This window comes from Rattus norvegicus, chromosome 7 (assembly GCF_021556685.1).
Source record: "Rattus norvegicus strain SHRSP/BbbUtx chromosome 7, alternate assembly SHRSP_T2T, whole genome shotgun sequence".
NCBI classification, from domain to species: domain Eukaryota; kingdom Metazoa; phylum Chordata; class Mammalia; order Rodentia; family Muridae; genus Rattus; species Rattus norvegicus.
Window position 1 is genome coordinate 62,168,802 of NC_141540.1, and position 14,138 is coordinate 62,182,939.

Sequence of the window (14,138 nt, forward strand, 5' to 3'; positions counted from 1 at the left end):
CACACACACGCCCATGTGCACACACACACACACACACACACACACACACACACACACACACACACGCTCCTGTTCTGGCAGAGCTTCAGTTCTAATATGAGGCAATAATGACTTGGCATATAAGTAATGCGGAAGTCGTAGGTGATCTAAGGAAGTAATCGCGCCGCTGCTACACACCCTGTTCTGTGAACAGTGCCAGCACATGGGCACTCACGCTGGAACCATCTTTCCAAAGGCTGCTGGACCTCAGCTAGCGGCCAGCGCCATCTCCCCTTCATGTTCTAGTACACACCAACGTTTTCACAGTGGACACATTGTCTCCGTCATCAGAAAATGTTCGGCTGTCCCTATTGGCTTGCTGTTTGCATTTAATTATTGCTACTGACTCACTTTAAGAGTTCACTTGGGAACAAAGGGGAGTGGTAGATACAGCATTGGGCGACATCTTAGAAGACACCACGCCTAGGGCCAGCTTCACTGTTAGCGTAAAATACATACATAACGGACATGGGTTCCCCTAAGGGGCTGGATAGGAGAAAACAGTGTGACCGCTCGCTCTCAAACCATGCTGTGTGCAACTTAGAAGGGACTCTGCCGAGCTGTTGATGATGGCTAGAAGTGAGGTGTCACAGCCAGACTAACCGAGTGGCGGATGTGTGACCCAAATAAATGATTGCTGCTATCTTTAAGTCAAGAATGTTTGACATAAACATTATGTAGCATAGATACAGCAACTCTGCCACTACTGTCCTAGGTGAATTATGTAACACCGCTGGGCCTCAGTTTCCCCGTGTGTGGCCTAAGTAACAGTTCTTTATCTTTTGAAGTTAGAGAACTCCTTGAGAGCCAGGTGAGGACTGAACCCACTTCCTGTGCTCATCCACCAGTACCAAAACTAAAATGGCCACGAGCAAATACACTAAGATGAAATACAGTTTATACATTGGAAACCAAAAGCCACGGTTTGAGGGGTTGTAGTGCTGGGTTTAGGGCTCAAACTCGAGGAAGTGGCAGATTCCACTTCCTATGTCTTGAACCTTTATCCACCATGGTGTCGGAAGCACAAGCCACCTCACCGATGTCCTCACAGAGAAGAGCTGACACCCCCCAGCCATAATCCCATTTAGGCACCAGGTGATAGGTCACCCAAATGTGACTGGTGCATCACAGAAGCTGACAGCAGACACACGTGTTGTCAAGGCAACATCACGACCACATCTGACCAGGGCAGAATTGTGCTCTGAATAAATTACCGCTGTTATTAATTTGTTAAAGTCACTAAGGTTCGAGGTTAGGATTATGGAGTAATAGATAACTAGAACACTTAAGAAATACAGATTTGGGGCTGGGGATTTAGCTCAGTGGTAGAGCGCTTACCTAGGAAGCGCAAGGCCCTGGGTTCGGTCCCCAGCTCCGAAAAAAAGAACCAAAAAAAAAAAAAAAAAAAAAAAAAAAAAAAAAAAAAAGAAATACAGATTCGAGTCAGTTGAATGAATAAAAGGCCTACCTTAATTCCGAAAGCTTTCAAGTAAAACATTTCTATTGGCTTCAGGCCCACTTGGGTCTTAATAAACTTCGGACTTCCCCAGACTTGGATGTGGACGGTTATCTGGAAATGGTTCTTCTTTTGACAAACAAAAGCTTCATCTACTGGTGAGAAAGTGAACCCTTTGTCTGTCACAACCTGATAGCCCACTTCAGGCCTGAAAGAAGAGGAATCAAGAAACCAGTTTGCACAGTATTTTCCTTTGTCGTCGATAATATCAGTAGTATGAGCGCTCCAAGAAAGCCCATTGTGCAAAGTGCCCTCCACGACATTTACTCAGTCGACTTCCTGCATTTTCACTGCAGAAATGGAAATGATATTTGGAAGCACACCGGCCTGCTTATCTCCCTACAAGGAAGCAGCACGAATTTTACCCAATGGGACCATTGTTTCTCTGGACTCCGTCCCCTGGGTGGTTTCTTTTTTTTTTTTTTTTTTTTTTTTTTGGTTCTTTTTTTCGGAGCTGGGGACCGAACCCAGGGCCTTGCGCTTCCTAGGTAAGCGCTCTACCACTGAGCTAAATCCCCAGCCCCGGTTTCTAAACTTTTAATCCGACTCCACACCATACACTAGAAATGGGCGCTGGAAGCTGAGACGACACCGCACCACTTAAAATTATCTGGAGTACAGTTAATCTCCTCCCTTTAAAAAGAAGCTTCTAAATTTCACAGACACCTCAGATACTCAGGTGAAAAAATGTTCAGCCCTCTGGCTGTAAAAAAAAAAAAAAAAAAGCAGGCTGGTCAGAACTGCCTGGAACAGCCCTGAGGCGAATTAACCAGAGCCGGTCATTGCACCGATTGGAAAGAGTCTCCTCCCTAGAATTCTCTTTTCCCTTCCATCCCAGGCTGGAAACAGCGCTGGAAACACACCACACCACGGGATTTCTTCTGCATAAAGGGCTGGAGTGGTAACAGGGAGGGTAGTCGGGATTTTGCTTTATTTAGTAATTCCAATAGTAATGCTGTCTGTAACATGATTAAAAAAAGTACTTTTAAGTATTAATGAGAGAGGGAGCTGAAGAGATGGCTCAGCAGTCCAGAGTGTGCACTGCTCTTCCAGGCGATTTGAGTTCAGTTCCCAGCACCCACTTTGGGCAGCTCACACCCACTCCTTTTCCCTTCAGACTATGTATGTGCACATACCCACGTACGGACACATGATTAACAAAATAAATCTGTTTTAAATATTAGCACATTAATAAATGGGCACATTAGGTGCTAACTAACATCATTGAGTAGACACAAAACTGAAAATGTTAAAAACTTTCCTGGTGAGATTTTCCTGTACACGTTGCCACTGTGGAACGTGATCTTTAATTCATCGGGGCTCCTGAGAAAGGACGTTTTGTTTACGAAAGCAGTTTCTTCTCAGAGGCAGGAGTGAGAGGAAGCGGCACCCACTGGTCTCTTGTGAGGCTCCCTGCCTCTGAGGCCTCAGCCAAGGTGGCTGCTGCTATCACAAAAGCACCAAACTTGGAAATTTTGCTCTAATCCCCAAAGCGGAAACCATGAATGGGTCTCTTGGGAAGGAATGTCCATGTTCTTTGTGAGTTGAGTACCTGCCACTGAATCCTGTCCCTGCATCATTGATACCTTCCAATAACCAATCAAAGGCCTGGCCAATGCAGTGATCGCCAGCAGCAAAGGAAAAGTCACTGAACAAGGAATTGGACAAAGACTATGTATGAACCTTATGCTGTCTAGGAACTTGACACTGACTCTGGTTCTTCTTGAGTTGTGGGTCAGAACCCGACACAAGGGCCATATAACTGAATGGGCAAAATCTAGATAACAACAAAAATCGGTAACAATAAAAGGTTGATGGACACACAGTGGCCAGAAGTAAATTAAAATTAAATGTGCAATGAGTCCATGGTGTCTCTGGCTGCGTTGGTGCATACCACATCATCTGGTATGATGTCGCTGTACCCTTAGTTCTGAACACACATGTTGTAGTATGCACACCATCACACCACACGAGGCCAATGATGGCTGCCTGAAACACAGCTCACATCCCCAACTGTTGGATGTTATGAATTGCAGCATTTCTACCGTCCGTACAAACTCTTCTTGTTCTTCAGAAAGATAAAAATTTGATGACAGAAAATACTTTTTTGATATTTTCCTGTGATAATTACTCAGCATGTAAAGATCAAACAAGTTAGTTTATCTTTGAATTGGAATGTGTTTGAATATTTTATTTTAAAAATTGGTGTTTGAATTGTCAACTATTGTTGCAATTTTAAAAAAAAACGAATGTTGGCTTAGAATATGGATAGAATTGCCAACAGTTACTGAATGACTTTAAATATACCTTTTACAGCTTTATACTATGTATTCATGTGAATCAATGTTCTTGGCATTAACAATAACAAAACCAGAAACACCTATCAACTCTGAAAAACACTGAAGTTATTCCATGTCTTACAGTAGCGAACATTGAGCCAAGACTTAATATTTATGTAAAAATTAACAAGCATACCCATCCTGTTAGTGTACAAATTTATTTCTCTTTTTTTTTTCTTTTTTTCAGAGCTGAGGACTGAACCCAGGGCCTTGGGCTTGCTAGACAAGCGCTCTACCACTAAGCTAAATCCCCAACCCCTATTTCTCTTTTTTAAATGGTGAGGTTATATTTATACCAAAGATTTGTTTAAATGTTTTGTGTACCTTTCATATACATACACACACACACACACACACACACACACACACACACACACACACACACATCTTCCCAGGGTCATTTAACAATTGCTCAGGCAAGCAGGCTGTGAGAAGAAAATGTTTAAGAAGCCCAAGGCTAAAGGCTAGATGGATAAAGTTACACTGATTTACTGTGGATAATAATAACTGTCTTGGTGAAAAGGAAGATTTTTAAAATGTTTCATACTTCTCTGTCAAAACAAAACAAAACAAAACAAAACAAAAACCCTGGAAGTGAGGCCTTTCAGCCGGACAGGAGCATCGGACTGAGTTGCAGAGCAGCTGTGTGCAGAAAGGCGAGGACCAGTGAGAGCTGAACTGAATTGTCCCGAACTGTGACAATCTCCAACTGAACACTCATTCTATTTGCTGCTAAAGGAGACTCTCCTTGTGACGTCAAAATGACATGAAGCCAACTGAACTTGCGTTGCAAACTCTCTTCTGTCATATATACTTGAAACACTCAGGAAAGGAAGGGTTAATAAGTGTTAATGCCTAACTCCATTGCTTTGAGGTAATCTAGGGGAACAGCATTTTTGGTGACAAATTAAACATATTTACCTATAAACAAATAAAGGATTTTCTGTCTCAATGACTTGAAACGTCAAATCAAGGGAGCTTGAATTATCATCTCAGTGAATGTTGCTTTTCTGTTTGTTTAGAAAACGTGAACATTGGTTAAGTACTGGCCTTTGCGTTGACTCCGTCTATGTACTCCTCTTTCCAGGTCACTGGAGCACAGACAGGCTTTTGAAATAGACTGGTGTGTGCATGAGTGCATGCGTGTGTTCGTGCATGTGTATGTGTGTGCATGTGAGCCAACGCTTGTGAGCGTGCATGTGTGTGAGTGTGTGTGTGTGTGTGTGTGTGCCTGTGAGCACACATGTGTGCATGCATGAGTGTGTGTGGTCTGTCTGTGATGGCTGGCTCTAGAGCACCAGTACAAGTAGAGGTCAGATGGTTCTCTCCTGCCATCTTGTGGGTCCCAGGCACGGAACTCAGAACGGCGCATAGATGCTTCTATGCACTAAACCTCACAGAAACCTGTTTTAAAAGTCTCTTCTGGTAAGAGGGAGAGGGAGAGGGAGGGGGAGGGGGAGGGGGAGGGGGAGGGGGAGGGGGAGGGGGAGGGGGAGGGGGAGGGGGAGGGGGAGGGGGAGAGGGACCTTTTAAAAGTTCACCAACTCAGATGCGTGGAGATAGGAAGGTCTTTTACTAAGACACATATTTTGAGTGTGACAGTTTCATGCTTCAGACAGAACATGACATGTTGTCCAAAAGATAATCAAGGGAAGGCTAGCTCAGAAGCAAGGCCTAGAAGCTTTCCTTTTGTTTTCTAACTCACAGACCCACACACAGCCGTGACATGTCAATGAAATTAGCTCCTTTTCTACCAAATACACACAACTCCCCAGACCCCTTGACTCCTCAGGCTTGACTTCCTATAGCCTCCCCAAGATTTCTGTCCCAGAGAGAAGCTTCACTGTATTTGCACTTGGAAGATGCAAAAAAGATCCTCAAATGCACTGTCTGGTATTTCTCACCTCATGGCATATTTATTACTTGAAAATTAGACTCTTAGAAAATGTTGACTTTGAACCTGACAACATGGATTCTCCGCATGGATGTTAGGAGTAGACGCTGGTCACCAATTTAATGTGCCCACCCAAGGATTCTGCGGTATCACAAATTTACTGAAGAGTTAGTTGTTAGTTATTTTCCAGGGTTTCCTTTTTTTCCTTTTATCTTATTTTTAACATTTATTCTGAGAGCGGTGCACATGTGGATGTCCATCAGAAGACAACTTGTAGGGCTCAGTTTTCTCCCACCATGCAGGTACCAGGGATTAAACTCAGGTCAACAAGCTTGACAATGAGCACCCTTATCTATTCAGCCATCTGGTCAACCACAGCCCCCACTCCCCACTGCATTTTCTACTGAGCCTGCGGTCATAGAAAAAGCTTCTCTCCCTCCAACATTCAGTGGGTAAATTATAATGAGTTGTAACTACAAGTCTGGGTTCTTGAAAGCCAGGAGGAGCGTTTGTCTCAATGATTCTTTATTTAAGGTACAAACTATGAGGGTCAGGACAGATACTTTCTCAATGGCTTCGCTGATAAGATCAGGGGTGGCCCCTAAGCCCAAACACTTGATTCAGTCCTAACATACAGCTCTGTCTCAACATCTGACACCAAGCCCCCAGTCCATCTCAAAGGCATTGCTCTTTAAGACCACTTACAGTTTTTCATAATGACTGTCCAACATGCTATGCCAAGGGACACTTTGGTATGGCTTCCACTTCAGAGCAGGAGAGCACTGGTCCGCAGGCATCCCGTTATGACCCTCTCGGTCATGGTCCTGCTCTTCAATGCTCTGAGTCCTAGTCACTGTGAAAACAAACAGGTGAGTTAGGTTACTCTTACCAGGCTGGTCCTCTGTGACTCACGTTGCCCCTGGAGCTAGGGAGTTGGTTGTGTGTGAAGCAGAACAACTAAGGGAGCTACTGAGTGCCGGAGACCAGAGGTGTGTTGCTGACCCGGATCCATGCCCTCTAGTAAGGATGTGTTAGTGTCGGCGATCTCTAAGAAAGGTGACTGGACACCTATGGCATCGTACTTCTTACATAGCTCCTCAATATTTCCTGTATATCTGGGCCTAACGAAGTCTATGCCCAGCCCAAGGAGGCTGGTTACCCAGGTTCAGTCAAGATGTAGCATTAATGCTTGCTTATATCTAGAGTGGCCATGTGGCCTAATCCAGTGCAAGCACGGCAGATCCCAGCACTTCAGGTAATGCAGTGATCAAGGTGCTTTCTCTTTCCCACGAGGTTTGAGCCTGTGAGATACATTCTCAGGAGCACCTGGTAGCTTCTGGGAACAGGAGAGAAAGCCCCTCTGGGGAGGTGGGGATAGCAATGCTGACATCTGGTCCTGATGTAACTTGTTTCTGGCTCCGATCCTAAATGTTTGTGTCCCACAAGCCAGCAGATCCAGTTGGCTTCACGTTTGTATGTTTTTGTTTGTTTGTTCGTTCATTTTAGGCAACTTGACGATTTGGGTTTTCAGTTTTACTAATTTCAGTCAACCTCCTAGTTCGGTATGCATCTTCGTGGCACCAATAGTCTGTGGCTCCCAAAGATGTCAAAGATGCACACTGGAGAAAAATGTCCACTCTTCAAACTGCTGCTAGAAAAGCCCGGTATCTGCATGTAGAGGAACGAAACTAGACTCCTATTTCTCACTCCATACAAAAATCACCTCCAAGTGGATCAAAAAGACCTTATACTCTAAAACCGCTAGAGGGAAAACACAGCCCTAGATAAGGACTTTCTGGGTAGGACGCCAGGTGCTCAGAAAAGGTCAGCGACCAACAATGGGACCTCATGGCGTGAAGAGGCTTCTGAATAGCAAAGGAAACAATCTGAGTGAGGAGAGAGCTCACAGGAATGGAAGAAAATCTTTGCTAGAGGCACCTCTGTGTAAACGTTGGGGGCCCCCCCCCGCAAAAGCAGCTCCTGCAGGAGGACCAATTGAGGACTGCCTGAGAGACCAAGGCCTGCTGGTGCCAACAATGCCAGCCAATCAGGAACTGCTATTTAGAAGAGATGCATTCTTGGGACCAATGGGGGTGCAGGTGGAGGGTATTAAAGGAGCTTAAAGCAGTGTTCCGGGAACTTACTGTGGTGTTTCTCATCTGCTCCCAGAGTCCGTGTCCTTGACTCTGTGCCACCTCACCTCCAACCCCCAAGGGCAGGTAGGGTCAAGTGGCCAGTAGGTCCAGGGCACAGGCAACACTGGCAAAGAGTTAATGCCAAGTGTGTACACGGAACCCAAGAAACCAAACAAGGAAACTAACAACTCAACATAAAAATTGGTCTAAGGAACTGAACAGAGAATTTGCAAAAGAAGAAATACAAATAGCCAATAAATATACTTTAAATTGTTTGTTTGATTTTAAGTGCTTTGCTTGAATTTGTGTGTGTGTGTGTGTGTGTGTGTGTGTGTGAGATGTGTGCTCCTTGTGCACATGGAGGTCAGAAGAGGGCATCAGAGTCCCTGGAACCGGAGTTACAGATGGTTATGAGCCATGCGGGTCCCTCTGAAAGAGCAACATGTGCTCTTAACATCCAAGCCAGCTCTCCAAATAAATGTTTTTAAAAGTATTCATCATCTTCAGCCATCAGGAAGATGAAAATTTAAAGTACTTTGTGATCCCATCTCACCCCGGGTAGAACAGCTCGTAATCAAGAGAGAGAACACAGACAGCAAACCCTAGAAAGTTTACAGAGAAGGGTGCACTTACTGTCTGTGAATGTGTCTGCTAGTGCAGCTAGCATGGAAATCAGAAAACTAAAAAGAGAAAACAGTAGGATCCCACAGAACCACCTGTAGGCATGTTCCCATGGCTCTCTAGCCTACCACAGAGACAATCGCACATCTCTGCTCATTTCTCCTCTAGGTCACAATAACTAGGAAGGGAAATCAGCCTGGGTGTTCATCCACTGGGATGTGGATAGTAAAAGTGTGATCTATAATAGAATTCTATCCAGTTGTAAAGAAAAAATGGGTGGAACTGGAAAATAATAATAATAATAATAATAATAATAATAATAATAATAATAATAATCAGCCATATGTATAGAGAGTTAACCCAGATGGAGAAAGACAATATCACGTTTGCTCTCATACAATGAATCTATTTTCTAATTTGCATATGTGTGTGAGTGTGCGTTCATTTGTATGTGTTGCAAGTGAATCTAGAGCTGACGAAACTAGAAAGGGAACTATGAGAGAGAGAGAGAGAGAAAGAAGCTTTGAGGTTTGCTAGTAGAATACATGCAATACAATAGCAGGAGACAGATGTTGGGGGGTGAAAAGGTTAAGGGGGTGGGGTTGGTAGGAGTGTATGCTTCTCCAGAAAACCTAGGCTGGGTGCTCAGCACCCATGTCAAGAAGTTCATAACCGTCTACAATCAGGAGATCTGATGCTGTCTTATGTCCTGTGGGCACCTGCACTCAGGAGTACATACCCACAGAGAGATGCACGCATGCACGCACCTATACACAATTAAAAAGAAGCAGTTCGAACAGAGATAACTCGTACAAATATGGTCATGCATTAATAAATGGAAATCTTAGTGCTGGGGGTGGGCTACTTCCCTTTACTGACAGCTAAGGGGACCTGAGACCTCCGAAACAATGCTGGCAATTGCAGCTGCTATTGGTTTCGCACCAAAAGAAGCTGGTAAGACTTGCTGCTATTTTGCTAGATGGACATGATATGTCAATCAAATAGTCTTCTACATAATCATCTTTATGTCCATTGGCTGATACTGTCAACTTTGGCCAAAGAAGTTTCTTTCTGTAGTGGCCAGTGCTAAGTGCAGAGCTGCATACATAGTCACGTGACAAAGTGACTGTTGCCTGCTCAGCCATACATGGGATATCTATATCATCCCCTCCGAGGCTTGGAGGACAAGGCAGAAGAGGGGAGAGAAGAGCACAAAGGCCAGAGGATGGGATAGAATATTGTGAAATCTTGCATCCCAGACAGACCTAACCATTGCTCACTTGAGCTCACAGCTACTGTGATTATCTGCACAGGACTGGGCCCATCAGTATCCTGCCATGGAATGGGATGTAGCGCACAGAATGTATATGGTTGAGAGTGGTCAATAGGAGAGGGTGGACATTTTCTTCAGTGGCGTAGCCATTGGTATGATGCCAGTTTCTTGTAAGAAACATGAATGAAAATCACTGAGTCATCAAAAATGAGGACATAGAAGCAAAAAGAGAACTGGTTTGTAAGAAGAAGGGGATGGGGGATGGACATCTTGCCTGACATCAGGAATGAGAGAGCCAGCAGTCTTTGGTAAGACCGGCTATGGGCTGTTAGTAATCATGATATTAGCTGTAGAATGTGCCACAGTCTATAGCTTGGGGAACATGAGAGAAAGGGTTTGTATTTTCTTTCGCTATCCAATTTTCATTTCCTTGTACTTCCATAAAACAGAGTAGCTTCAAGTCACTCGGCATCCCAAATGTCACAGGAAATGTCATTTCTTGGGATATCAGCATTAAATGTCTCCTAACACACATGAGTTTTGGTTGTTCGACTTCTCAGGTGAGAACATGAACAGGGTGTGATGGTTTGAATACGCTTGGCCCAGGGAGTGGCACTACAGATGTGGCCTTGTTGGAGGAAGTGTGTCACAGTACGGGTGAGCTTTGAGACCTTCCTCCTAGCTGTCTAGAAGACAAACTTCTTCCTGGCTGCCTTCAGATCAAGCTCCTTCTTCGGCACCATGTCTGCCTGGACAGGGCTGCCATGCTCCTGCCACAATAATGGACTGAACCTCTGAAACCGTAAGCCAGCTCTGATTAAATGTTTGCCTTTATAAGAGTTCCTTGGGTCATGATGTCTCCTCACAGCAATGGGAACCTTAACCAAGACACAAGGTGATGCTAGAACTCCTCATACCAACCTCATACCCGCAAGTGCCACATAGCGTTAATCCCCAAAGCAAAGCCCACCAATGTTTCTCTGTCCGTCCAAGTCTGTCCTGAGCTTTATATTGAACCTCTACTCCTAAAGGAGAAACACCAGGAAAATGGTGCCACTCTCCAAGCTTCAGTTTCCTCATCGGCCAAGTGGAAACACCAAACTTCCTCCTGTGGGAGCACCACCGGCTTCCTCTATACTGCACACCACCAAGGAGACGAAACGCAGCCGCCGGGGAGATGAAATGCATCATCAGATGGGGTACTAGGCCGTGTTTCTCTGGGTGAGAAATGGAGTAGACTGGGACTGAAGCTGTGGTTCTCAAACTCCTGGGCACCCAGATGCTTCTGGGAAATGGCAAAGAGTTGAGAATGAGGACTCACAGGAACCGTGAGCATTTAAATATAACTGCCTGTGGTATTGTTACTGTCTGCTATTCCAGAGAAGCCTTGGGAAATACTGTGTCTGCTGTGCTGACTGGAAGCCAACCAACTTGGCCTCCTTCTTGCTCACAGTGGGTAACAGGGTCAGTGTACCCGGATGTAGCCACAGGACAGCTCTGATCCTTCCAGCCCTCACGGGGAGAGAGTATTTACTCGCTGGAAGAAGTTCAGTGCTAATGACGCTGGAGTTATCTCACTGAAGATAAAGGCATTTTCTGTCCTTCCACATCAAAAATCCATCCTGGTGGCCAATTGGAGTGGTTTAGTCCCAGCTTCCCAGGGAACTGCTAAGTGGCTGGCGAGGTCTTGGAGACTGCAAGCACACTCTGAAGTTCAAGGTTGATGCTGGGACCCATTCTCCTTACTCTAATAACCAGCCCTTGGTGCTTTCTGCACCTGAGAACTGCCCCAGACTTGGCTTTTCACCAGCTCCTTCAATCATCTCCAAGGCAAGAAGCCACTTGTTCACACAAAGTTCTTTGAAGTTTATTTGACGTGAAGCACACACACATATTTTTTTTTTTTTGCTTCTTTATAAGTAGATCTACTGTATCACTGCCATCAGCTCAATCAACAGGATCAGCCTTCCAGGACACACACACACACACACACACACACACACACACACACACACACACACACACACCTTCTAATAACCACCACTGTCCTGCCGTCTGACAGCATAGAGAAATGTTTAAGAGATGCGATGAGAGGGAGGGGTGTTGCCCAGTAGTTAGAGGGCTTACCGGGCATGAGCAAGGTGCAGGCCTCCATCCCCAGCGCCAGCCTCAGAAAGAAGGAAGCTAGGCAAGAAAGAGGGAGAGGCAGAAGGGGAGGAGGGAGTGGGAGAGATAATAAAATATAGTAATATAGGTGTTGGCATCTTTTACCCGCTGTTATATTCATGGGTTTTTTTTTATTATTGCTACATTATCATTACCCATTATTGCTGCAAATGGCAGTCCTCCGTTTGTTTTTCATGACCACTTAAACCCTGGTTGTATAACCTGCCGTTGACAACCATCTGAGTTACCGGGAATGCAATGACAGACGTTCTGAGCCTCGTGTCTTTTGGCGTGTGTGTTTACTTTTCTGTTAGGTCTAGTCCTATGTGACACATCACAGGCTGATAGACTAGGTCTGAGGATGTGCCACCAAATGCTTCTGGAGTGGTTATGAGGTGGGGGTTCTAAGTCTCCTTAACAAGTGTTGACACTGAGGTTCAAAGACCTCAAAAATCCGCTTGGTATCACAGCTCTTAAGAGGAAAACCCGGGTGCAAACTTCCTTCTTCCCTTCATGTAATCTAAAGATCTCTAGAGAAAATCTAGCACGCCAAGGACAGATTACCCAATTCTACTGGAGAAAGTCCTTGGCTTGCGTCTGAATGCCTTTGGAAATACCCCGTACACCTTGCTTTAAAACACTCTCAGAGGTGAACGAACAGAAGATATGATTCTCATTTGATAATTAAGGGAAGCCATGCTTAGAGAGTCCCCAATGGCTAAAGAGAAGAAGCAGGAATGTCTCCGCCCTATATGACATGTTCAGTTATGACACCTCTCACTGGGCACAGGACTGTGTGATCTTGTCTCTAGAGCTGAAAAACCCTTTCCTATTGATGTTCAAAACGCAGAAGAGTCAAGGCTGAAGAGATAGTTTAGTGGCTTTAGAGTACTTGATACTCTTGCAAAGGATCTGATCTTAGTTTCCACAGCACCTACCAAGGTAGCTTAAAATCACCTACAACTTCAGGTCCAGGGCATCCAACATCCTTTTATGACCTCCAAAGGCATCAGGCACACATATGCCATACATACACACATGCAGGCAAAACACCTTGTACATATAAAAGTGTGTGTGTGTGTGTGTGTGTGTGTGTGTGTGTGTGTGTGTGTGAGAGAGAGAGAGAGAGAGAGAGAGAGAGAGAGAGAGAGAGAGAGGGTCCCATGGAGGACATGAAGCCTCTTTTACTCAGACAAGTGGGGTCAGAAGCAAGAGAGCAGGAGTCTGTCTATACAGACATTTCCTCAGCTCCCTGGAAATGTTAACCTGTGCTTCTGTGGAGGGAAAGAAAAGACTAACCACGGGGTTCACAGATCAACGAGACAGGAAAGGAGGCAGTAAGAGGTTCAAAGCTCCACTCAAATAGAACTGACGTCCACACTATTCTAACATGAACACTCTCAGAGACGACCACATCTGGGACTTGGCTAAGAGGGTAACGTCGTTGTTCTCAGCCACAAACAACAAAGCCACATATGCACATGCCCATGCCTGAAGCCAGTGGTCTCTGGGAGAGTCCTCAGGGTTTAGTTAGAGGCAGCAACCACAGCAGGTAAGAAGCAGCAGTTCCCTTCTTTCAGAGCATCCATTGCGAGAGTTTGAGGACAGGAATAGGAGGGGGAATTCCTGGAGGAAACCCTCACAAAACTGACTCCTGGGGACAGAGCATGGGATTTATATACCGAATTTGGGGCACGATTCACACTGCATACATTGGAATGTCTATAGTAGCAAGCAGAGTTGGCCTGGAGTATTATCCCTTCTCCTAAAAATGCCAACAGTTTGACTTCAGATACCAAAGGACCAAAGGACCAAGTTATCCCAAGTCCATCCCTTTAAGCTCAAAAAAATGTGCTATGTGTTATAGAAGATAACACACATGTGGATATGTACACACACACACACACACACACATGCACATCGCACATCACACACACACACATGCACACACCCACACACACACTCACGAAATAAATCTACAAAGGGCGGTGGGCAACAACGAAACAGGAAGCCAACAGGCTCTTGAGAGCTCTGTATATATACCATTTCCCCAGGCTTGCTTGGAGCCTGTCCCTCTGAGACCCGTTTCTCCTGAAACAGAAAGCATTTTCCCTGCATGGGAGAGACAGAGGGGCACCTGTGTGACTGGGCTGCA

General features: G+C 45.1%; 1 protein-coding gene across 4 annotated transcripts in view; it reads right to left on the minus strand.

Annotated features, from left to right (window-relative positions):
- Nucleotides 1-14,138, minus strand: part of Myrfl (myelin regulatory factor-like) — a 117,021-nt gene that overhangs the window by 57,271 nt on the left and 45,612 nt on the right. For all 4 annotated transcript variants that reach the window (XR_015624187.1, XM_087557914.1, NM_001432407.1 and 1 more), the window contains exons 6-7: nt 6,494-6,641; nt 1,508-1,703 (exon numbers count right to left, since the gene is read on the minus strand). Coding sequence is in view for 3 of the 4 variants with exons in the window: in XM_087557914.1 (XP_087414040.1) it covers nt 1,508-1,703; nt 6,494-6,641 (344 nt within the window). In the remaining variant the exon portion in view is untranslated. The remainder of the gene's footprint in view (nt 1-1,507; nt 1,704-6,493; nt 6,642-14,138) is intronic.